The sequence below is a fragment of the Cibotium barometz genome, chromosome 43 (assembly GCF_041138505.1).
Source record: "Cibotium barometz isolate CiBa-2024 chromosome 43, ASM4113850v1, whole genome shotgun sequence".
In the NCBI taxonomy this organism is placed as follows: domain Eukaryota; kingdom Viridiplantae; phylum Streptophyta; class Polypodiopsida; order Cyatheales; family Cibotiaceae; genus Cibotium; species Cibotium barometz.
In genome coordinates, this window is record NC_141088.1 from 44,287,184 (window position 1) to 44,313,485 (window position 26,302).

General features: G+C 38.2%; 1 protein-coding gene across 1 annotated transcript; it reads left to right on the plus strand.

Moving 5' to 3' along the window:
• The first annotated feature begins 21,288 nt into the window (after positions 1 to 21,288).
• LOC147613954 (uncharacterized) lies at positions 21,289 to 23,657 on the plus strand. Its single transcript, XM_086781941.1, has 4 exons — positions 21,289 to 22,062; positions 22,230 to 22,322; positions 22,912 to 22,979; positions 23,095 to 23,657. Exons 1-4 carry the CDS (start codon positions 21,424 to 21,426, stop codon positions 23,207 to 23,209), a joined length of 915 nt encoding a protein of 304 aa, XP_086638067.1. The 5' UTR covers positions 21,289 to 21,423; the 3' UTR covers positions 23,210 to 23,657.
• Positions 23,658 to 26,302: the final 2,645 nt, after the last annotated feature.

Sequence of the window (26,302 nt, forward strand, 5' to 3'; positions counted from 1 at the left end):
GATCAACCTGCCCACGAAGGTTCTAGAACAGACCTAATTAGCAAGACCACAAGGTCAGTAAGGGTCCACCAGGGGTGCAATCTTATGATTACTATGATCTTAGAGGTCACATGGTTGGGCCATTATGTAAGCTATGGGTTAGGCATGGGGATGAAAGAGGGATGCTAGTGTAGAAATCAGACTGCACCTGGTGGTCCAGCACCTCAACAATAACAACCACCAACTTTAGCAAATGCAGTGTTGGTGGAGATGCATTCATAAGGTGACTCCCTGGATAGTCCAGGACTATCTAAATCTATTGTACCTGGATGTGCAGACAACCCTTCGGTGTTGGGGGAAATGGGAGAATTGGCAGCAGGGCAGCTGGTTCTCTTAAAACAAATTGTAGAAAACACTATAATTGTGATTGTTCATCATGTATCTAGATTGAATATTTTCGAGAGGAAGCACTAGCTTTTGCATAGTGACTAGAGCCAAAGCGAAAGTTAAGAGACCAGTGGATTGGCTGGAACATGATGAGGTTTGGCAAGGGGTGCTAAATAAGATTATTAAGATCCAAAGAAGAGTAGTACCTCCTCCTTATACCCTTGTGTTTCAAGATATTCCTGGAGGCAATAGTGGTCCATCAGGACAAGCAGGAGCCTACCCACATGAAGGAAGGTAGGGGAGGTTTGTTAAAATATTTTGAAGCTTATCGACCTCGGATGAGGTAAAGCTAGTTCGACAGGAAACTGTTCAGCGCAGTCTAGAGGATCCGACAGCCTTGCTGACCTAAGTAGAAACTGATGTGGTGGACTATAAAGGACCAACCATCTAGGCTGAAGAATTAAAGGGAAAAGCATTGAAGGTGGTTCTATAGATGGTGGTTTAGGGGTAAATATATTGCCGTATGCATAACAAGTTGGGGGTTTTACAACTAGCTCCGTTTTAGGTTAAAATGTAGAGCAAAGGAGGCTACAACCACATGGAATTCTAAGGAATGAGGACATTAGAGTGGGCAGGTTTGAAATTTAGAGTAAATTTATGGTTCTCAAGATGGATAGTGAAGAGCATTTATATGACATGTTGTTGGGAAGACCCTAGTTTACATCTATCAAGCTTACCCAAGATTGGGGTGCTAACATCGCTATGATCAGATTTGGTAAGAAGGAAATTTAGCTTTCCTTGGAGGGACAAGTTCTCCTGAAGCAATGTCATAGGCCATTGGTAGCTCAAACTATCAATTTTGCAAAATGAGGTAGAGGATGATGAAGAGGATATGTATGTGGCTGCTGTTAATCCAACAGTGGTGCCCATTTTTTTGAGATTGATGAGAAGATTTTGCAAGAATATGGGGTTTTTTCTCAAGTTTTTCCAGCTTAGTCGATAAATCTAGGTCAGAGCTCACAAGCAGTTCTAGAAGATTCGGGTCAGAGTTCTGAACCAATCCTAGATGATGCAGGTGAAAAGATGGTGCAAAATGATCAGAAAGCCATTAGGGAGGCTAAGCAGATATTTGAGCATTATACGCAAAGGTCTTCCCATGTTCATGCAGATGAATTGCAATAGATGAATCTTGGCTCTAGGGAAGAACCAAAACCGGTGAAAGTAAGTGTCTTTGTTCGAAGGTCAGTTCCTTGATGATCTGTCTAATTTGTTGATGCAGTTCAAAGACATTTTTTCTTAGGAGTATTTAGATATGAAAGGTATAGATCTTGACATATACCAGCATAGAATTAATCTTAATAAGGATGTGGCCCCAATGATCCAACGTGGGTACAAGATGAATCCAAAGTATGCCAAACTAGTGAAGCAAGAAGTTGATAAGGTGTTGATGGTAGGGTTCATCAAACCTGTTGATAAAGTGACTTGGTTATCACCGATTGTGGTGTTACCAAAGAAAAATGGTAAGATCATGGTGTGTGTAAATTATAGGAAGCTAAATGCAGCAACCATTTCAAACCCATTTCCTTTGCCTTTTACTGACACCCTATTAGATGATGTATCTAGTCATGAGATGTATAGTTTCATGGATGGGTTTTTAGGCTCTAACCAATTTTGTAGGGCAGAAGAGGACATGGATAAGAATGCCTTCATCACTGAATGGGGAGCTTTTGTGAGCATGGTGATGAACTTTGGCTTAAAGAATTTCCCTCAGGATGATATAGCACACATGACTTTTGAACCATACCTGACAAACTTCATGAGAGTATTCTTGGAAGATTTTAGTGTTTTTGAGGAGTAGGATGGATCATTTAAAGCATATTTGGTTGTGTTTTATGAGATGTAGGATGTTTGGCATGAGTCTTAATCCTTTTAGATGTGTCTTTACTATGAAGATAGGATTATTAAATATTAGGTCAAATTATATCTCAAGATGGTATATCAATTGATCCTCAAAAAGCGGAAGCAATTCAGAAGGCCACAGCTCCAAACAATGTCACTCAAATCATGAGGTTTGTGGATAGGTTAAGTGGCATAGCTGTTTTCTACTGTATTTGTTAGATTTGTGCTCCTTTGTCTCACCTTACCGAGAAGGGTGTGGAGTTTGTGTGGTCGATTAGTCAAGAGAAGTCTTTTTGGATCTTAAAGAAAATGTTGGTGTGGTGGCACCTATTTTATAGCCCCCACAATGGGATTTACCTTTCCACATGTTTGTTGATGCATCTGATGTAGCTATTGGAGTTGTTTTAATGTAGGAAAAGGTAAAAGAATGGTTCAGACCGGTGTATTATGCAAGCAGAATCATGTCCTCAACTAAGAGGAACTACTCAGTTAACGAGAGAGGCATTAGGCATGGTTTATGTAGTGCAGAAGTTTAGGCATTATTTGTTGGGCAACAAAGTGATGTTCCATGTAGATCACCAAGCATTGTTGTATTTGATTAAGAAGCCACAACTTACAGGAAGGTTAGCTAGGTGGATGTTACTTCTCTAGGAATTTCATTTTTCAATTATGCATGCCCCAAGAAAAGAGCATGCTAGGCTGATTATTTGAGTCAACACTCGAGGTAGAAAAACCAGCAACTAGGATTTCTAATGAGCTTCCAAACGGTGATTTGTTTTAGGTTGTTCAAGTGATGGATAATACTTCATATTATGATCAAATGCTCAATTTCTTGTTGGATGGGGTGATGTCGGATAATCTAATTATAGATCAAAGGAAGAGATTGGCACTATAGAGTAAGTCTTTTGTTGTGATTGCATGTTAGCTATACAAAAGAGGCATATACCACATCATCAGAAGATGTGTACCGGAGTTCGAACAAAACCTAGTTTTACACAAGGCTCATGATGGATTATCAGGGGGGAACTTTTCAGGAACTATTACTGGCAAAAAAGTATTACAAGGAGGTTTGTGGTGGCATGCTATGTTGAGAGATGACCATCAATATGCAAAGGGGTGACTGGTTTGTGAGAAGCTAGGTCAACCTACTTCAACAGATAGAATGCCAAATAATCCAGTTCTACCATTGGAACCATTCCAAAAGTGGGGCCTGGACTTTGTGGGTCCGGTGAGTCCACCAACAAAGTATACGTAGAATAGATACATCCTTGTGGCTACTACATATTATTGTACTAAGTGGGTTGAAGCTCAGGCTTTGAAAGATAATAAGAAAGGTAGTGTGGCCAAATTTTTGTATACCAATACAATGGCCAAGTTTGGGTGTCTGGTGAAATTGGTTAGTGTATCAAGGATCTCATTCCTTGAATGATGTGATCAAGGAATAACCACTAGGAATTTGAAACTCCACTTAATGGTTTTATGCTTAAAAACTTTGTGGGTCATGAGGTAGGTGTGAATAAGGTTGGTGTTTCAAAGGATTTTGATCCTAATCACTTGTGTGGAAGTGATAGTCGTTCGCCTTGATTTGTGGGTGCCTAATTTAAAACATCATGCATAAATGAGATACTGCGCTCACTCGAGGTGGAAGGTGAAGGTTTGTCCTAAATGTGGGCTTCATCGCTAGAGCATTGCAACTATTTGCTTTCCTTGTTGCATGAAATGGCATGTCCAAAGGTGTCTACCCAAAAGCAACTACCTCTAGGAGGGCGGTCAAGAACATAAGCAAAGGAGAGTGATGTGTTGCATCCAAAGGTGTTAACTACCTCTAGGAGGACGGTCAAGAACACAGTGCATGTGGGGCAGTAGAGCAGAGGAGAGTGATGTGTCACTAGATATTTCTAAGGAAGAGGTGGAGATGCTCAAGACTGAGTCATCGCGCCAATGACGACAAAAGGTAAGGGAAAATTTTCTCTCCATGTTATACCATTTCAAGACTCGGAAGTAGAGCTTAATTTAACGATGGAGGAGAATGAGGCTTGCTTGAGGAGAATAGAATAGGGTTGTGGCAGTTTGCCAATTTACCCGGGCACACTTGGAAAGGGAACATTTATGCTTTGTTTTAGCTTGATTTTCTAAGAAGGAATGGGGGTGAAGTGATGCCTAGAGTCATTGTTTTGGATCCTTTGATACCAAGGGTGTTTCAAGTTCTAATGGGAACTTCTGAGGTGGTATGCAGGTGTTCTGATGAAGATATGGTTAAAGAGTTTGGGGAGCTGATAGGCCCAAGAGGATATTTTTCTCTTAAGAGTTTGTTACAATGTTGGAAGTCATAGATGCACTGGTATTTGAAAAGAGTGTTATTACTTGTGAAGATTGATTATCTAGGCAAATAAAATTATGGTCTTTTGTTCTATGCTGGGCAAGGAGGTGAAACAAATTGGGCCAAAGTTATTCATTCACATTTGATGTTGGAGGTTAGGCAAAAGGATAAGTGAAAAACAATTGGGAAATCAAGATGTTCATTGATGCTTGTTGCGGCTTTGTTTGACAGAGCCAAATCATTCATGCAAGAAGGTGTGGATTTATCTGCTTCAGAAAAAGAATGGAATCAGCAACATTTAAAGGGAAGTCCAACAGAAGCTAACAGGCTCAGTGGATAAGAAATGCAGGAGGGTAGAAGATAATGTGGATGAGGTTTTACCTTTTTCTACTGATGCTTATAAGATGACTGATTGTCAGGATTTTCTTGCTTTTGGGTATTCAATAAATGAAGCTAAAAATCAGGTGCTGTCTTTGCGAGATATGAAGAAAGCTAATGAGAAATTTTTTACTCCTATTGTGCAGGATGTAAAGCATGTATCTGCAAATCAATCCAAGTGGAAGAGGGGATATGTGCTGAAGATTTCTAAAAGGAAGTTGGATGCAACATTTGGTTAGTCATGTTTAGTGGGTAAGTGTTCTATTTCAAAATGTAAGAAAGAAGGAAGCAAAAGGAGTTGATGTTGTTCATTCTAGCACATTAGATCATAGTCTAGAAAGAGGAAAGGTATAGTATGTAGATGCTTTGAAGTCTTGGAAAGCACTCAAGATTTTTATGTGTGAACAGCCGGTGCTGATTAAGGAGCAGGTTGAGTTAAAGAGTTTGAAGGAACAAGTTAGAAAGTGTAGTGGCAAAGCTGAAAAATGCATGGAAAACCAGCACATATGGAAAGATGTTTGGAGAATGGAAGGAAGAAATAAGTCAGAAAGTGCAGGAGGAGTTGCAATAAATTGCGGTGAAAAATGTTGACTTAAAGGGAGAAAATGCGCTCTTACAAAGAAGAATGATTCCATTGTTACAGGTGGAGAAACATGTTATTCAAAATGAAGCTGATGTGGATATTGAGGGGATTCTTGTATCTAATGTAGATCTAGATGAGATACAGTCTGTTATGGTTAAAGCTGGCAATGATGTGTGGATTTCGGTGAAGGATAGAATGTTAGCTTTAATTTAGAGACCATATGATATTCTCAAAGGTTCTTTTGTGAGTGAAGGCTTGGAAGAAGTATTACATCAAAAGGAAAAGTTGGAGAAGGAGCTAGTAGTAACATTGGAAGAAAATATGTGCTTGAGGACTACAACACTTGTTGGATAGGAGGCTAGGAAAATTCTAGACCTAGATGATCAAGATGTGCAAGAAATTGGTAATTTGGATGATCAAGTTCAAGAACATGTGTAGACGATGGGGAAGGAAGTTGCAGAGCTGATGAGTTTACAAGATTGGTTTGTGAAGTATTGATAAATTTACATCATGAGTCTACTGGGCATGTAGAGTCTCAGGGGATGTCTACTATTGTTGAAGATATTGATGATGGATATGCCTTTGGAGCATATGGAGGAGTAGTTGTTTTATGTTGTCTCTTCAAGATTAATAATCCATTAGGAGTTTTTTGTACAATTTGTTAGACAACCATGCAAGGGGGCTGGTATTACACTAGACACTCCGTCAGTATGGATTTATTTTGGTGTGGGCACCACGTGAAGGTCCAAGAGATTTTTCCTTTTTATTATAGTAATCAAGGGAAATATGTGGGTTCAGGTCTGGATTTGGCAAATCCACCCAGCAGGCTGTGCCAAGTGTTAAATCCATAAAGTACCAGTAGCTATTAATAATAGTATGTCGACATTATATGTGTAAACCAACCTTAGTAGTTAGTTACTAGTAGTTTGGCATGCAACCTAGATATATGAACGGTATGTGAATCCTGAAGGAAGAACCAATATTTTGTTGAAATGTACAAGTGAATAGGGTGTGTGCGGGAACAAGCCCTTAGCAAGAGGCTGTAAAAGAGAATCTATAAATGTGAGAGAACCTGTGAAAAGGTGAGAAGTATCTACTGGGAGAGAACAAAGGGTAGCATGAGGAGATTTAGGAGGTGTGGAGATATTCTAGGAGAGGTGGAGAGAATCAAGCAAAAGAGGTGGAGTGAATCAAGGAGAAATCAGTGGGATTGGATGCTTGGATGTAAAATCTATAAATTGAGGCATTGGCCTAATGAGAATTTTTTAGTTTTTGATTATCCATGCCTACATTAAGCTATCAGTTAATTTCTCACTAATCACGTCTTAATTATCATCTAATCTCTTTGTTAATGATGTTGATTCTAGCATTTAATCCACCATAGCTCATCACATTGCTGCAAATTTAACATGGTATCAGAGCCTAGCCTAGAATCCATCAATTTGTGAGCCCATTATCTTGCTAATCACTTGGCTAATTAGGATTAGTAGATAATTAAGATTTTTACCTCTTTTTCAAAGTAGCCTCTGTACCCCCAACTGGTGGAGGAGCTCTCTCTCCCTTCATACATCAAATTAGACCAAACCACTCTAGCCACACATAGCCATACCCATTGGGCTTCAACCCATTCAATCAAAACGTCAAACTGCCAAGCGTTGCTACAGAAATTCATAATTTTTTCAACGCTACTTTTTGAAGAAAATATGAGATCTCTGCTGCTCCAGCAGATGCAATGGCTCTAATTCCTCTTGGCCCTAAGGCTTTTCAAGGGTGCTCTACAAGCTGGTGAAGATAGATTTTGATTTGATCAAGCCTACAGTGAGATCCAAGATCAAATCTGTAGGTGACTTTTTGAAGAAAATATGAGATCTCTGCTGCTCCAGCAGATGCAATGGCTCTAATTCCTCTTGGCCCTAAGGCTTTTCAAGGGTGCTCTACAAGCTGGTGAAGATAGATTTTGATTTGATCAAGCCTACAGTGAGATCCAAGATCAAATCTGTAGGTGACTTTGGTAAAATAGAGATTAAGCATTCAATGTTTGGTCAAATCTTGTGTTTCTTAGCTTAATTCTCTACTAGACTAATTGCTATTGATGGCTTTGAAAGGATTTGAGCTCATTTGAACTCTAAGGCCTTAAATCTGGACTCCCCGCATACTCTGTTTTTTGCACACAAAACAAAGGATTAATTTGCTAATCAGTTGATTAGCAAAACAGAGGATTAATTTGCTAATCAATTGATTAATTTGCACACAAAATAGAGGATTAATTTGCTAATCAATTGACTAATCAACACTAATCACTATTTTTTGGTGTATTTTTTGGTGCAATTGAGGGTGCAATTGAGGGTTCAAACTAACCATTAGTATCTGATCAGATCCCTATAGCTTCAAATTACAATTCGGAGATGGTTTGATACTCCAACCATTCCGTACAGATTTGTTACCCTTGGTTTAGTGTAATTTCTAGTAAAATTATGGTGATAAATTTGTTGTAATCATCATCTTGCATTTAACCCACACACAAATTCAAGTTATTCTTAGCCAGAGTTGCATTTGGAAATGTGCATAAGAATGAATGCTATATGCATTATGTATTGGACACATTATTACATCGTTGTAAAAATGGGATTAGACACTACCCTTGTACAGAATAAGGCAAGAGGCAAGACCTCCCGCATAGATTTGGGTTTGCATTGCATAATGATACAAGATAAACATCAAAAGCCTAAAAGAACTGTCAACAATACATTAAAACATGCTGCTCACATGGAGCAAGAACTGACAGTCAAGCTCATGGCCCCAGCCACATGAAAGAAGAAGAAGATCTCTTTCCAAGAGAGGAAGATCAACACCGAGAAGAAGAGCTAGACGAAGCATTGAAGGAAGACATGGACGCGTGGAGAGAAGCTACCATAACAAGAAGACTGAAAGAAGAGGAAGACATGGACGCGTGAAGAGAATCTGCCATGACAAGAAGACTGAAGACAAGAGAAGATGTGAGGCTCCAGGAAGTGAGGAGCCATGTGAAAATCTCTGAGAGACAGAGAGAGAGAGAGAGAGAGAGAGAGAGAGAAACCCCACAACCCAATGTAACCTGCCCCAACAGACCTGCCCCAGCAGAGTAAACCCACCTCTGAGCCACCGATGATGTAGGCCATGTGGTAGATGTATGTGTGAGCACTTTAGTCAAGCTCACGGGCACTTGTAGTAGCCTTGGACACATAGAGAGAGAGTGTGTCAAGGACTATGAGTTTAGGGACTTGAGGCATTGGTCGCGGACTATCAAGTAAGAGGGAAACTTGGTACTATTAGTGTTGATATCATGCTCTAATGATGTCTTCCTTCAACTTTTATCCACCTTAGCTCTCTCTTGCAATTCTCACACTCCATAGCCATATCAAATCATGCATTTTCTCAACTTGGTATCAGAGCTAGGTTAGTACTTCACTCTCAACATTTGGCAGCATTAGCAAAAATTAGTGGCTTCATTAGGTGTAATTAATCTTTTTAGCATCCCTATTCAACCTTATCCACCATAAGCTCAAAATAGTTGATGACATTGATGTTAACCACATATTGGTTAACTCATTCCCATGACAACTATGTTCGCACACTTATGTAATGGGTGCCAAGAGACTATATATTGTAAATCCGTCATTTGATGAGGGAAACACCCTAAAGATGCTCCCAATTATTGAGCTTTGATGGACAGACAAGAGGATCTTGGTCAGTTGGCCAAACCATAGAGAAAAGCCTTGTAACTATGTTTTGGGTGCCTCGGGTCACCTACTCCGGCGGGCAGCCTAGTGGGAAAAGACTTGGAACTATAAAAGCCTATTTCTCTTGTTTATAACTCATTTTCCCATTTGTGCAAGTGTTATCTGTTTCCCTCTCTCTTGCAACTGTAATCTAGCATGTGTGGTATTAGGGTTAGGGTTTGGGAGCGATTAGTGCTAATCACTTGTTTGCTCTTGCTTCCTCTCTCTCCCTCTTGCTTTCAGTGATTAGGCTACCAATGCTATCCTCTTCCAGCAGCGGAGATCCCACACGATATTTTTGAGAGCCTCATAATTGAGCCATGGCTACCCAAATCCTAGTGGATAAATTTAGTGGTAAAGGATTCCATACATAGAAACAAAAGTCATGTATCTACTCATGTAAAATGAGATTTGGGGGGTAGTAAATGGAGATGAACTCAATGAAGGGAGTGAGGTTGAGGTCAAATCATGGATAAATAAAGATAGAAAATCCATGGCTATCATTGGATTCAACCTTGGGGATAATATCATTCATCACATCAGCAAACAAAGAGCATGCCAAAGAAGCCTGGGATGAGCTAGAGAAAGTAGTTGGAGCTAGGGAAAAAAAATAGAGTTTTATGGGCTTGATATGGAGTTTAAAGACTCATTTGTGGAGCATGTAGGTAATATGAAGAGCATTATGATGCAACTTGCAGGTATCAAGAGACCCATGAAGAAAAAGATGCAATTGTGGTCTTAATCAGAAGCATGCCTCAAGAGTTTTCTTTGGTGGTAAAAAGTGTTACTAATCTTTCAAATCTTACTCTTGAAGGTGTTGAATCCTCTTTTTTTGAAGAAGATGAGAAACTAAAGGTACACAACAAGGCTCAACAAATAGACTGCATTCTTTAACAAATCTAATGTCAAATGTAACCATTGTGGTAGGATGGGGCATGTAATGGCCCAATGTCGTCATCAAAACAAGCCCAAGCTTGTATGTGATGCATGTGGCAAGGTAGGCCACCTTGAGAATAATTTATAGTCAAAGGAGAAGAACCAACAGAACTTGATGGTGAAAGCAACTCATGAGGATGCTCCACAAGAACACCTTTTCTAGGTGTGATGATGTATGAGATGATGTTTTATGTCATGTCTTATATCTACGTTGATGTCTATGTCAACCTTAGGATTTGGAAATCCTTGGTCAAGATGTGCCCATATGTGTGTGGATGTGATGTTTTTTATGTTCATGTCCATGATGTTATGTCATGTTAAAGTAATCACCTCTAGCCACCAATGATGTAGGCTAAGTGATGTGTGTGTGTCCATTGGGGGGGGGGATTTCATGTCTATGTATGTCACATCACCTTCTTGGGATAAGATCCATTTGGGCACCAAGGGGGGGGGGTGTTGAAATATGGTGCTCGTCATGTCATGTATGGGGCACATGTATGTGGGAATAAGGTAGAAGAAGATTAGAATACTATGAAATTGGAATGGATGCAAGCTAAGGTTATTAGGGGATGTGAATTTGGATAAATGTAAAAGGTGGTCAATCATCAAAAAGTAGGCACATGGAAGGTGCAAGGGTGAACAAGGCATGTCAGCATTTATGAACACATGGATGGCACAAGTGTGCATAGAACATGTGGATGGAAGCTCTATGAGAGAGCTACATATGGATGTAACACGCTCATTTTCTAATCATGTAAAAACATGATGTGTACTTGACTCATATCTTAATCACTTCTATTAGTTTTGATATCATTCTCTAATGATGTCTTCATCTTTTATCCACCTTAGCTCTCTTTTGCAAACCCTCACACACTCCATAGCCATCTCACATCATGCATTTTCTCAACTAGATTCCACATCCTTCCTTGCTGACCAAGCATCAAGAAATGGACTCTCATAATACTCATGTGTATGCAAAACTTCTTCCATCCTCCTTTGTGAACACCAATTTTAGACGACTAGTGGAAGGCTATAAAGTTTATCTCATAGAAGCAGTGAAAACCCTAACCAAAGTGGTTTTTTAGGAAAATCAATTTGATTGGTAGATGTGAAATATGAATGAAAGAGAATTTAGTGTGTTCCACCATTTTTCCTCATTTTAAAATTTTCCCCAAAGCCTATTTTGTAAGAATAGGTTTACTAAGAAAAATATTACCTATTAATAGCCCCTACTTTATTTTGTTTGTGTGTGTGTGTGTGTGTGTGTGTGTGTGTATTTGTTTGAAGTACATCTAAAAAGTCTCCCATCATCCTTGGTCAAGTAATCCAATGGATGAGAGCTAGCACACATAAAGTTCTAATTGGAGAGAACAATGGCAGATATGCATTGGAAAAGTCTAACGATTTTGAAGGCGTAGAAGGTTTTTTTTGAAGGCGTAGAAGGTTTTTTTTACCATGGAAGATTGAAGATTCAAGAAGATGAGGAGATACATATGTTACTATAGACTAACCCAGCAATAATGGCTAAATTGCATAAGTGAAGACACTTTATATATGGACTCATATATCAAATCCAAATTGGGATTTGGAATATGAGCGAGAGCTACTTGAGCTTGAGGGGCAGTGTTGTGAAAGAGAATAAGCTCAAGTAAGAAAGTAACATAGAGCATAGAAAAAGCTCTTAGAATATTATATTTGGAAAAATAGAAGCATGCTTTAGGAATGTTTTGAGAAAATTTGTTTTCTTTTGTAAACTATTGAGCCAAGAATAATAACCAAGTTGCAAGATTTGGCCTTCATGAAGTTTTAATAGGGGTTCCCACACGAGAGCATTGACTTGACCTTAGAAGTCCACCATGAGGAGTGTTTTGAACATGTGGATAAATCTAAAAAGTCCCTTCAAACCTCCAAGATTTATCTGCCTCTACAAAAGCCAAAACACCAACCCATGATTCTTAGAAATTGCCATTATGCTCTAACTATCAATGAGAATAGGAGTAGGGGTGTTTGAAGAAGGGACATAAAGATCCTCCATAAATCTTCTCAACCATATACATTCAACTATCACAATGAATGTTGCTCTATATTCAGCTTCACAGGATGAGGTTGCTCACAATTGGTTGTTTCTTGCTTAGCCAAGATATGGACAAATTGCCAAGAAAGAAAGAGTTTCCAGATGTGGACTATCACGTAGTATCATAAATTTTTGCCCAATCGGAATCATTGAAGGCTTGCAGTTCTAAATCATCCCCTTAGCATAGAACAATCTAGGATCTTGAGTGCCTTGCAAGTATCTAAAGATATGTTTAACTGCCTGCCAATGCTTTAGTGCTACCTAGACAATGCATGAATTTTGAAAGTTGTGACACCATACTAAATTTCAAGCCACCATCGTGAGTTGTATAAATAGATCACATTTCTAATAGGCTATATCTTGATCATAAGTTGTTATGTCAACAAATGGTTCACTCGCATCCTGTAGACTAAGTTTTACACCATGTTCCATTGGTATAGAATTTTTTTTGTAAGTTTCTATGTTGAACTTCGTGAGTAGTTCCTTAATGTACTTGAACTATTTAACGGCTATATCATCATCTTGCTAAATAAACTGCATACCCAAATAGTAGTACAAAAGACAAAGTTTTGACATCTCAAAATTTGAGGCAAGATCGGCCTTGAAGGCTATAATGAAATTCTCGTTGGTGCTGCTTGTCATCTACATAGAGAATAACAACAAGAAAGTCTTGCTTATCCTTATTCACATATAAAGTGCTTTCTGTAGGATAGGTTTGAAATCCCTATCCAATCAAATAGGCATGAATTTTCTAGTACCAAGATCTGGGAGCTTGTTTCAAACCATATAAAGATTTATTAAGCTTGCATACCTTCTCTTCTTGACTAGGTTGGGTATAACTAGTTAGTTGACTCACATAAACTTCTTCTTGCAAGTCACCATTAAAATACGTTGTTTTTATGTCCAGTTGGTGGCTACGAAAGTAATAACAAATCGGATAGTGGTCATACAAAAGTGGGAGAAAAAGTTTCATCATAATTAATCCATTTTTGCTGGGCATAACCTTTTGCAACAAGTATGGGTTTGAATTTGTCAATAGATCCATTTTCATTTCTCTTAACTTTGAAAACACACAATATATTGCTTACCAAGTGGTAGATCCACTAAATTCCAAGTACCATTTTTTTGAATGGAATGAATTTTATCTTGTATGGATTTCATCCAATTTGGATCTTCTTGAGCCTCTTCAAAAGACTTAGGCTCATCTACATCATGTAGAGAAATAAGAAATACAAACTTAGTAATATTTGCTGAAGAAGTGGTCCAAGCACTAGATCTGGTTTACTTTGCAAGGGAGCATACAATTTTCTATCTTGCAAGGCTTGTAACCCATCTAGGCACAATCCTAGATTTATTACTGATATTTTAGCATTTATAACATCTTCGAGTTGATATGAAGTTGGTGCATCAATTTCTTGAGCATTCCCCCCTTGTGCAACACAAACAAGGATCAGTATGCAAAATCTACTGAGAATTAGCACATACTAGCACATGTAATAAACCATTAAACATGTCCAAAGAATTATTAGATACTAGCACAAGTAGTAAACCATCAAACATGTCTGCTAGAATTTTCTAGTATCTAATAAGAATTAGTAGATACTAGCACATGCAATAAACCATCAAACATGTCCAAAGAATTTTCATAGGCATGCTTAATGAATTCCATCGATGGATAGACAGAATCCTCTCCAAAATAACTTCCCTCTGAAAATAATCGTTTTAGTAAGAGGATTGTAGAGACAATAACATTTTCTTTTAGCAATGTAGACAATAAAAATTTATTTCACTATCTTGTCATCAAAGATTTGTTTGATTTTATGCTGACACTTATGTATAGCAACAAAAATATGCATATGTTCAACCGTAGGTTTTCAATTGAACCAAGCCTCATAAGTAGTGATAAACGTCAAAGCTTTAGTGGGGCACTTATTGAGCACATAGGTAGCACAAAGAGTTACTTCCATCCAAAACTTGTATGGAAGTTGGCTGACCTCTAACCATGCATCTAACCATCTACATGAGAGTCCTATTTTATCTACAACACCATTTTGAAGTGAGGTATAAGGAGTTATACACTGGTGCTTAATGCTTTTTTGTGCTAAAAAATCTTTGAATGCATTAGATATGCATTCTCCCCATCTGTCAAAATGGACATTTTGAAATTTTAAGCCAGGTTCATTTTCAACCATAGCAACAAAATGTTTAAAATGAGAAAATAACTTTGATTTAGCTTTCATAGGGTAAGACCAATTGAATTTTTTGTAATCATTAATGAATGTTACAAAATACATTTTTTTCCCAAAGAAATAATTCTCATTGGACAACACACATCACTTTATATGAGTTGCAATTTGTGATAAGCTCTATTTGCTACATTCTTTATGAAAAGTTGGTGAGAAAGTTTTCCAAGGATGTATCCTTCAGAAACAAAAGTATGGCCAAATCAAACATGCCACAAGTGGACATGTTTCATTACATTAGAAGTGTGCCAGACAAGCAACATCACACTTGTCACACATGTCAATTTGTACAAATAGCCTGCGGCTAATGATCTAGTAAGCACAATTTGTTTATCTTGTTCTCTTCATGAACAATGCATTTATCATCTGTAAACTCAACATTAAGGTTCCCCCTTTCTATAGAGTGGGTATAGAAAGCAGATTTTTGTGAATTCATGGAACAAAAAGTACATTTTTAAGACAAAGATCCTCACCACTACCAACAATGAGAACAATCTCACCAGTACCTTTGACAAGGTAAGATGCATTATTGGCACACATAATAGTGTGGCCACTTTGTGTATTCTCCATATAATTGACCAAAATTCTTTGAGAAGTTATGTTCTTAGAAGCACCACTATCAAGAATCTAATTGTCAGTGTGATAAACTGCACTAAGACATGCATCTTGTTTAGGATTGAAACTATAAATAGCCATAAGTGAGAAGTCTTGATGGACAACATTAGCCGAGTTCTCTTTCTTAGAACTCTTATCATCCGGAGATAGAACTATTGGAACCCTTATTAGACTGCTTCTTCTTTTTTTTCTTCATTTTGAAGTTTAAAGCAAATTTTAATTGCATGGTCATGTTTTTACAAGTAACCTTTTTTGAATGTTCAGAATCACCCTTAGCCTCAAAAGTTTTGTTGGAATTGGTCTTTCGCTGAAATGTCTTGCTCTTATCCTTGGTTGCTAAAGCTTGATCCACTGCTTGAACTCTCGAAAAAAATCTTTCTGTAATGTTTCTTATACAATAGTAAGCTTACAAGCTCCTAATAGGTAAGAGGGGCTGCAATGTCTCTTCATTAAAGACGGAAGGAAGTATTAAAACCCAGATAAGATTTAGGCAAATAATTAAGCATGATGTTAATCATATCCTTTTCAGGAATACTTCATCAATATTGAGAAGTTGTTCTCTCAAGTCTTGTAGTTTTGTTAAATGTCCATTCATCATGGACCCCTTTTCTTGCATATTTTCAATATCAAGTTGCTTTCTGAGATAGGAAATCCTTACATCATTTTTAACATGATATAACATCTAGAGTGTTCTAAGCAAGCATGGATGTTCTACAAGAGTGAATGTGTGGAACAATAGACCTTTTAACTGACAAGGCAATTAATACCAAAGCTTAACCATCATGAGAATCCCATCTTCTTTAGTGAGAAATAATTTTAGGAACTTATTATTAGATATATTAGCCTTGATCTCTTTTAAGAGTAGAAGAAGAAATTATGCCAAGGTGGGGGTTATCACCACTGACATTTCCCCATAGGCCTTTTGCAACTAGGACATTTTTTACCATAAAACTCCATAGGGAGTAATTTGACCCATACAATTTATCCTCTTTAGAAAGAATACCAAACGAATCATTTGCCGATTTATTGGACATACTTAACTACTGGAAAATTGAAAAAGGAAAGATGTTAAAATATAGCTTGAATTAAAGGCAGCAGAGCTATATGGAAGACTCTAGAAAGCTACTCAAAAATTTCAGTCAAATTGCTAATTTCGATTGAGAAACTGGAAATAAAGAATTACCGATTAAAGAGTGTGAAATAAGATGATTGGATTGAACGATTGGACAAGGGGAATCTTTGATTATTGTAAGATTGGATGATTGGAGCTGTGTACGATTGGAGGGCTATGATTAGTCAATTAAAAATCATTGATCGAATGATTAAATACCAATTGGATGATTAGAAAACACTGATTTGATAACTTCTAGAAGGCCACCGATCGGGCGATTGGAGCAGTTACGTTTGTCGATTGAAAAATTTGAATCGATCAATTGAAGAATCCACGATTAGAAAATCAGAGCGATGCTCTGTGTGCATCAACAATTGGTGAACCTCACGATTGGTGAAGCTCACAATCAACAATTGGAAAAACCTGTATAGACGATTGAAGTGGAGAGTGAACGATTGGAGAAGTCATCGATTGATTAAGTGAGTGATTATAAGAGCTAGATGATTCAATTGGGTGATTAGACTATTGTGAGCGATTGAAAACTCACAAACGATTCCATACATGTCACATTGTGGTGAAGCGCGGTGTTAACTACCTGGAGTTGTTTACAGACGACAATTGATGGATGAACTGTAGTGATGGATCTAAGACGCTTGCTTATTATACTGGCATAAATTGGGCCCCCTAATATTGCCGCCTCCTGTTTGAGTTGCATCACCTGCATGACTGGACTGTAGTAGTTGACTGTAGAGCATGTTGTAGTCTGATTGCAGCACAACAGTATGACTGCAATAGGATGACTAGCACTGCAATAGGATGTTTCATTTAGATTGTTTATCAAAGGGTCACAAATTTTAACCTCTCAATGTGAATGTGCTAGCTGCTCTGCCCAAATCCTCACTTTGTTGTCACATTAAAGAGCTCCATAGTAATGGGGTGTGGAAGGACTACCAATTGCCTTGATGGAGGCAAGAATAGGGTCTCCCTTATGGTAGTTCTCACTCAAAAGAGTTAGTATGAGAGAGGAAAGTCATGCAAGGGAGAGAATGTAATCAATCCTACCTAAACACACATCCATCAAACAATATAAAGGTTTCTCCTTTATGGTAGTTCTCACTCACTAGAGTTAGTATGAGAGAGGAAACTCATGCAAGGGATCAGAACTTGTAATCAATCCTACCTAAGCATGCATTCATCAAACAATGCAAAGGTTTCTTGGGAGAAGAGGAAAGAGAGCTCACTATTACAAAAGGTAAGGCCCATTATCCATTGCTTTTAATGTCAAAAATGTTTATATAAAAGTGGCAAGACATAACTTAAAAATACTCCATGTGGTGCTCGATTATACTAGCCTAAAGCAAGTATGTACACAAAATTCAAGACTTCTCCCAAGGATTTAGCCACAAAGTAAGGGCGCTTTGTATGTTCGAGTGTCATGTTATAATAGATATGTTTATGTCATAGAAAGGTAACAATGTGAGGAGCCTTATAAAATTTAACAGTAGGATGAGGGAGAACATGTTAATTGGAGTGGTTTGACATACATCCCTTTTTAAAGGTGACCATGTCCTTGTATCACCAAGTTTGGGTGGTAAGGAATTCTACCATTTCTGGTAGAGATGCGCAGATAGTCCTTAAGGTATTCAATGAGGCTACCTTGTTAGGTTACGTAGTTAGAAAGTGACCAATCCACATGCTTCTGGGCTTACTACTAGAGATATTAACCTACTTTGTCCCTTGAGGGCCATTGAGAGGTAGGAAGCATGTCATCAAGCTACATCATGTAGGGTAGTATTAGCATATAAGTGCTTTACATGAGGCCTCATGTCTACGGTTTGGCCATGTACGGCGGCTCCCACGTAGTATTCAAAAAATAAGTAATTATTTTTAAAAAATAAATTTTAAAGGCCATTACCAAACATATGCTCTTTGTACACTTGGTAGTAGTAGATTGCTACTTTACATATGTACAAGTGAAGCATGGGCGTTAAGGGTTATCATGTGAGCTCATTGAGCAAGAGTGAAAACTATTGGTGCACTTGATTAGGCTTTGGCATTCCAGCTAGCAAATTGGTATTACGTTGTTGGCAAGTTGGTATTACAACATGACACTTGGGGGCACTTGAGGTGTGAGACCTTAGTGGTCCATTTATACCTTTTGGAGGAGGTGGATGGTGCTGATGAGATGGGTTTTGGGTCACTCTTTGCTATGATTTGGCACCACAGGTGGTTCCACATTGTGAGCAATGGAAATGGGTTACCTCCCCACTAGAACTTAGTATTGCTTTACCTTGCTTGGAACCTTTCGACTCCTGTATAGAGATGGTGTTAGCTTTACCTTGCTTGGAACCTTTTGACTCCTATATAGGGATGGTGTTATCTCTTGAGGCTTAGTAGGAGCAATAGCTACTGCTCTCCATATGTGTGTTGTCTTTGAGGATGGTGTCCTTTGGTCTCCACTCCATCTTGGATTTGATGATTGGAGTTTTTGGTTTTGGCTTTGAGGCTTTGGATGAGGGTAGTACCTTTTTCTTTGGGACCTAGATTTGTGAGGGTTCCCTTCAGAGTAGTCTTGAGCTACTAACAAATTTATGGGGCTCTAGGACTCAACTTACTTTGATTTTGGTGGATGTTATTGTGATTCATCAAGCCCGTTTTAAATTTTATTGACCCCCACCTCTAGTGAACTCCATTTTGTCTTTTCCATTCTTTCATGCAATTAGTGGTAACTTTTCAATATATTCCTTTTCTATCGACCCACCTTGATCCACATATGCTTTTAAAGGATAAGAAAGCTTCTTCATGAAGTTAATAACTTATGATGATATCATTCTTTGTCTACAAGCAACTTAAGCGTGAGAAAAAGCAATATTTTTTTATGAAATCATTTTCAATAAAGTAAGCACGGTGCTTAGTTCTATACTACCATCATCACGTTTTCTTCTAGATTTTATTTTTCGAGTGCATGGCTTCATAGTGCTACCCTTAGATTTGAATAAAGAAATCCTTCTGCAATTAGCTTCGTCAATCTCGTAAATTGAGAGTGGTTTTACCAACCACATTAAAGCATTGCCTTTGGGGACCCGTTTCACTTATGGGCACAATAGCGAGACCAAGTAATCCCTTGTGAGGAGTCTAGGTATTGTGGGACTTGCCCAACACAACTCACCCATTAAAAACTATGTATCTACAACGGATTTCCAAGTAGGAATTGCTATACCCATATTGGGCACCACTAAAAAGTGGCATTCTTCTTCTAGAAGAATTCCATTTCTTAACATGCATACTTGTTGAAAGTAATTTTCATAAATTAGACTAGAGCTACTCTATGTACTACATCCAGTCGATGTAGTACGAATCACGATAGAATGCAAGTGGGCAATGCTTTCTTCTTATTTCCAATGCAAAACTAGATTTTATTTGTGTACATTATATTTCCAATGTTTTTTTTGTATTTTCAATATAAAAGTAAAATTTTACATCATGTTTAATATTGGGATGCTTTTGCTTTCATGTGAAGTGAAAGGGACCTTTTTGTGAAAGGTATTAGGCACACGCATGAGGTTGAAATGTATGGCCACACGAGATTGAAACGCATGTCCACTCCTCTCCATAATCTGGTTTTTGAGGAGGACACTAAACGAGTCTTAGCAGTGGTTAGTTGTGCATGTAGGTGTGAAGCCTTCTTTTTCAAGTGTGGGTGATCAAAAGATTAAAGTGTGGATGTTTTTGGTTTTGGCTTTGAGGCTTGGGATGAGGGTAGTACCTTTTGCTTTGGGACCTAGATGTCAGGGTTCCCTTCATAGTAGCCTTGAGCTACTAATAAGTTTATGGGGCTCCAAGGCTCGACTTTGATTTTGGTGGATGTTATTGTGATTCATCAAGCCCATTTTAACTTTTGACGGCCCCCACTTCTAGTGAACTCCATTTCGTCTTGTCCATTCTTTCATGCAATTAATGGTAATTTTTAAATATATTTTGTTTCTATTGACCCACCTTGATCCACATATGCTTTGAAAGGCTAAGAAAGCTTATTTAGGAAGTTAGTACCTTATGATGACATCATTATTAAAGTTTTTCTACAAGTAACTTTAGCTTGAGAAAAAGCATTAATTTTTATGAAATTGTTTTCAATAAAGTCGGCATGGTGTTTAGTTCTATACTACCATCATCACGTTTTCTTGTAGATTTTAATTTTCGAGCATAGCTTTAGGGTGTTGCCCTTAGATTTGAATAGAGAAACACTTTTGCAATTAACTCTGTCGATCTCGTAAACCGAGAGTGGTTTCACTACGCACCTTGAGGCATTGCCCCTAGGGGAATTAGATCCACTTCTAGGCATAACAGAGACCAAGTACTCCCTTGTGAGGAGTCTAGGTACTATGGGACTTGCCCAACACAACTCACCCACTAAAAACTATGTATCTTAGTGGATTTCCAAGTAGGAATTGCCCAGTGAAAAATGGCATTCTTCTTCTAGAAGATTTCCATTTTTTGACATGCATACTTGTTGACAGTAATTATCATAAAATAGACTAGAGAGCTCTACTCCATATACTACATAAAGTTGATGTAGTATGAGTAATGATAGAATGCAGTGGGCAATGCTTTCTTCTTATTTCCAATGCAAAAGTAGATTTTGTTTGTGAACATTATATTTCCAATGTTTTCTTCTTATTTCCTAGTTTTTTTATTTAAAAAAATTTTACATCATTGGGATGCTTTTGCTTTCATGTGAAGTGAAAGGGGCCTTTTTGTGAAAGGCATTGGGCACATGCATGAGGTTGAAATGCATGCCATAATCTGGTTTGGTGAGGAGGACACTAAACAAGTCTTAGTGGTGGTAAAAGTCGTGAATTTAGGTGTGAAGCCTTCTTTTTCACGTGTTTAAAGATAGGTTAAAAAACGAAGCAAAAAAAAAAAAAAAGAGTCCCTAATTGGTTGGGGGTGATGACGAAGACCCAACCGAGAATGGAGTTTTTGACCCATCATGATAGATCCATGCCAACTCCCACGCACAACAGACGCAAGATATACGAAACCTGCACGTCCCCAACTTCTCAACTTGATCAAAAGCTTCACATTTCCTGCTCATTAATCGTCACAATTTCTGTGCTTCCGTCTGTATTATCACCAGATTATGGGCGCGTTTAGCCTTGTTGGCCTTAAACTCAAACACAGCCGATGGTTTTTGAGATCTCATGGCTTGCAATCTCGTTTGATAGAGCTAGAGAATGGCTCAACAATCCACTGTTGGACCCCTGCAATCGATGGCGGTAGTGGTCGTGTTGAGCCGCCCTCTGGTAAGCCGGCCTTGTTGCTCCTCCATGGCTTTGGAGCAGACGGAACCATAGCTTGGGAGTATCAAGTGGCCAGTTTATCAAAGCATTTCTCTCTCTATTTGCCTGATTTGCTCTTCTTTGGAGAATCCACAACGAGCAACAAGCAGAGGTCGGAGTTTTTCCAAGCAGAGTGCATGTACGAGGCTATGAAGAAGGTGGGTTTGAAGGAAGCTATGGTGGGCGGGCACAGCTATGGAGGCTTTGTGGCCTACCGCATGGCTCACCTTTACCCTAGCTTTGTGAGGAAGGTGGTAATTGTGAGCTCGGGTATTATGATGGACCCGCACAGCAATGACCAATTGCTTGCTGAATTTGGATCCACCAACATACATGAGATGCTTGTCCCTCAAACTGTTGCCGACTTCAGAAAAGGCCTCAAATTCACCTTCAACAGTTTGCCATGGCTACCCACTTTTGTGTACAGAGATATTTTCGAGGTAAGCTAATTATATCAATCAAATCCAAGTTTATTCTTAATCAATACATAATTGTGACTGAATTAGGGTAATGTTAGAGCTACTATATTAATCAAATCCGAGTTTATCATTAGAATTTCGGTACCTTACTCTAAGCTTTACTCTCCGGGGATTTGCGTTTATTTCAGTCCATGAGTGGTGACCGGCAAGGCAGATTAGAGCTTTTGGAAGGTGTAGTTCTTGGAAAAGAGAACGCCCCACCATTGCCCACCATTGAACAGGTTTGAACTGGCTGCCAAATTCATGCAATTAAGCTCCATTCTCTTCCATAATTAATCTTGATTTTCTTTGATAATTAACCTCAATTCGACTTTGTAATTAAGCTCCTTACAAAGCTAGTAGCGCATGCTCTCCAATGTGATCGATTAAGTTCCTAATGATTATTACTTCTAATACCCGCCTAACGCATGCGATTCGATGCAATTGAACACTTTGATTAAACCCAATTTTCTCCTATAATTAAGCTCCTAGCGCATGCTCTCAAATTAGATCGATTCATTTCGTAATTGTGATTACTTCTAATCCTTGGTTTTACTTCGCAAATTTTCCTGCCAAAATGCATGCAAGTAAGCTCAAATTAACCTTAATTTTCTTTGATAATTAACCTCAATTCTTGGTAATCAAGCTCCTTAACAAAGCTAGGTAGCGCATGCTCTCAAATGTGATCGATTAAGTTCCTGATAAACCCAAATTTCTCCTATAATTAAGCTCCTACGTCAAGCTAGCGCATGCGCTCAAATAAGATGGATTAAGTTCGTACATATTGTCATTAATTCTAATCCTTGATTGGCACGTGCCTAATGCACCCAGAACGTTCTCATCATATGGGGGGAAGAGGATCAAATTTTCAATATTAAGCTAGCATACCAGCTGAGAGAGTAAGTATATTATCTATCCCACCATTACAAGTTTTTGCAAAAATAAAAGAAATGCTCAAATTTTTAAATTTTTAATTTTTTCCACATGTGCTTGACATGGCAAATGGGGTGGCAGCTTCCTAGGAGACAAGGCTGAGTTGGCAACAATCAAAGGAGTGGGGCACATGCCGGCCGTAGTGAAGCCCAAAGAGATCAATCGATTGATGCTACTCTTCCTCACTAAGCCCTAGAGATTTTAGAAAAAAAGGCTTGTCCACATCCTACCAAAAGGCAACTAATTAAAAATAATCCATATGTCAAGGGGTCTGGTAGAGAGCTTATGATATGAAAAGCACACCATTGAAAGATTGATATATGCAAGTGTGGCTACCCTCGCTCTGAGCCTCACAAATGCACACCTAGCCTCTTCTGCCAACAAATCATATGTCGTTTTTGGAAGTGTCTACCCTTGGAAAAATTAAATAATAGATAAAAAGCTTTCACTTATAAAACATGTTGTAATCTGCCACCAAATCATATGTCGTGTTTGGAAGTGTCCACCCTTGGAAAAAATCAAAGCGTTCACCTATAAAACATGTTGTAATCTCTGTAGTACAACCCTTTTAGCATTTTCAATCTAGCAACTTCAATTGTTTTGTTCACATTACAAATATAATATACTTGAGTGCAATTCACAAATTCTCAGCATTGGTCATTCAAATGTCGTTTTTGGAAGTGTACACCCTTGGAAAAAATTTAATAATGCCAAAGCTTTCACTTATAAAACATGTTGTAATCTCTGTCCAACCCTTTTATCGTTTTCAATCTAGCAACTTCAATTGTTTGTTGACCCACAAATATACTTGAGTGGAACTCACAACCAAATTCATAGCAATGGTTAATCAAATGTTGGTGGCCACATTGAATGATTGTCTTCGTAGATGGTACGTTACTCCCATAATGATACATATGAGTAAGACGTTCCTTTTTCTCTTTAACAAAAGCATCTCATCTAAGATGTTTATCCTTCTCTAATCATATACTCACTACTCATCTCTCCACTTTCACATTGTATGGTCATTCGACATTCTCAGCCTAGGCATTAGTTCACATCACAAACTATACCTTGAGGTGGCTTGAAAGGGAAAGGGGGGCGGGACAGGGAGGGGGAGGGGGAGGGGGAGGGGGAGGGGGAGGGGAGGGGTGTGGTGTGTTTGGAGGTCCCTATGTGAAAACTTTGTAGTTGTGTGTGTGTGTGTGTGTTTACATGTGTGTTTTTGGCAGAGCAAGGGGGGGGAGGGGGTGTGTTTGAAGGTCACTCCAATTAAAACTCATATAAGATCCCTCCAAGGGAGGGGGAGGGGTGTGGTGTGTTTGGAGGTCCCTATGTGAAAACTTTGTAGTTATGTAGGTGTTTGTGTGTGTGTAAGTGTACAGTGTGTTTTTGGGGGAGCAAAGGGGGGGGTGTGTTTGAATGTAAGGGTACTCACCTTTGTTCACTTGGGTGAGCCCTCAAAATAAGCCAAAGACAAGCTTTGCTACACATTTAATGTCTAATCACCCTTAGCTGCAAAAGGAATTTCATTATAAGATCTTCTAACAAAAATTCACACATGAATTTGGGGACCAATTGATGTAATTCGATCAAGAATTGGACATTTATAAAGTACACATTTCCTTGTGCACACTCTTAACATTGCAGATTTGGATTATGGGATGGTGTGTCCTTAAAATGCTTATAACTTTTGCATCTTAGCTCTAATCTCAACAAGCCACTTTGAACATAATAAATTCACATAACGTAGATCTTAACTTGATTTACTGGTATTTTTTTAAGTTTTGTTTCTATTTTTTAAAAATATTTTAAGAACTTACGAGTGCTAAAAAATACATTTAAGATCAACAACTTACAATGCTAAATTTTAGAGATCCAATTAGATGAAGTTTGATATAAAATGTGAGATTAAGGTGAAATTCTAGATTTAGCGGTTAGGTTTCTTTAGATCTCATTTAGAAAATTATGGTAATCTATCATAAGGCTTGTGAAAGCTTTACAATTTAATAATAATAAATTTAATATTTATGCAAATTACTCGAAACTCATGTGGGTAAAGGTAGTTGTAATGGTCAATCTATATAAAAAAATTGGTTTAAATTTTAGTGTGGGAAGCCCATTTTTCACCCCACAGAATCAAAGCAACTATTATTTACATTATGAACAAGATCCCCAATGTAGTTGTTCATGGTATGATGCACCTGCACAGAGGTTTACAAGCATAAAACTAGGTGTGTCTCACTTGAAAGTGTTTGTATAAATTGAATATGTGCATGTTGATGTTGGAGGAAAATAACCCGTGGTGAAATAAATTATAGAATAAGAATTAATATGACAGAGTGTAATTTAAGTTTTACATAACATAAGATTGGGTCTAATTTTCTCCCACACAAGAGTGAGCCCATGTCTCCTCTTTGTGTATTTTATAATAGAAGATGTAGATGTAAGAAGTAATGATGCTACTCCACATGTAGAGAAACATAGGTGCTTAGTGGACCTAGAGAGTCCTCCAACAGTGGATCCAATCTTAGTCCATGGTCAAGTGGATTGATGATAGATGTAAAGCAAAGGAAAATGTAGATTAATCTCTTGTGCGCCTAACCTATCAGCGGGTCACTATGGTGACTCTAGTGACTCCAAGTAGAGCCTTGATAAGGAGATTGGAATTTCATTAGTGGTTACTCCTAGTGCAAGGAGAACCAAGGCTATTTTTAGAAGACCTAACACTAATCCAAGTGTATGTAGGTCTACAAGGCTTTGATACCTTATTGGATAGGTTGAGATATGATGGATATATAGCCCACCATTATGCTTACATGGTTAAAGCAATGTAGAAGTTGGACCCAACTTGTTTTGAGTAGGCACTTGGAAATAAAAAATGGAAAGATGCCATGGATGAGGAGATGGTAGCATTGGATGCAAATGCAACATGGGAGTTAGTGCCTTTACGAAGAAAAATAACGCAATCGGATGTAAGTGGGTGTATAAGGTTAAACATAACTCGAATCTATCAGTGAAGGCAAGATTGGTGCCAAGGGTTATGCATACATGTATGGCATTGACTATGAGGAGACATTTAGCTTGATTGCAAGAATGGTAACCTTGAGAGCTATCATTGCTATGGGGCTGAGCAAAGTCTTTACATCACATGGATGTAAATAATGATTTCTTACATGGTGATTTGTAAGAAGAAGTATACATGATGCACGCATCGGGTTATGAGAGTGATGCATAGTTAGATTTTGTGTGTAGGTTATGCAAAGCCGTGAATGGCTTGTAGACACCCATA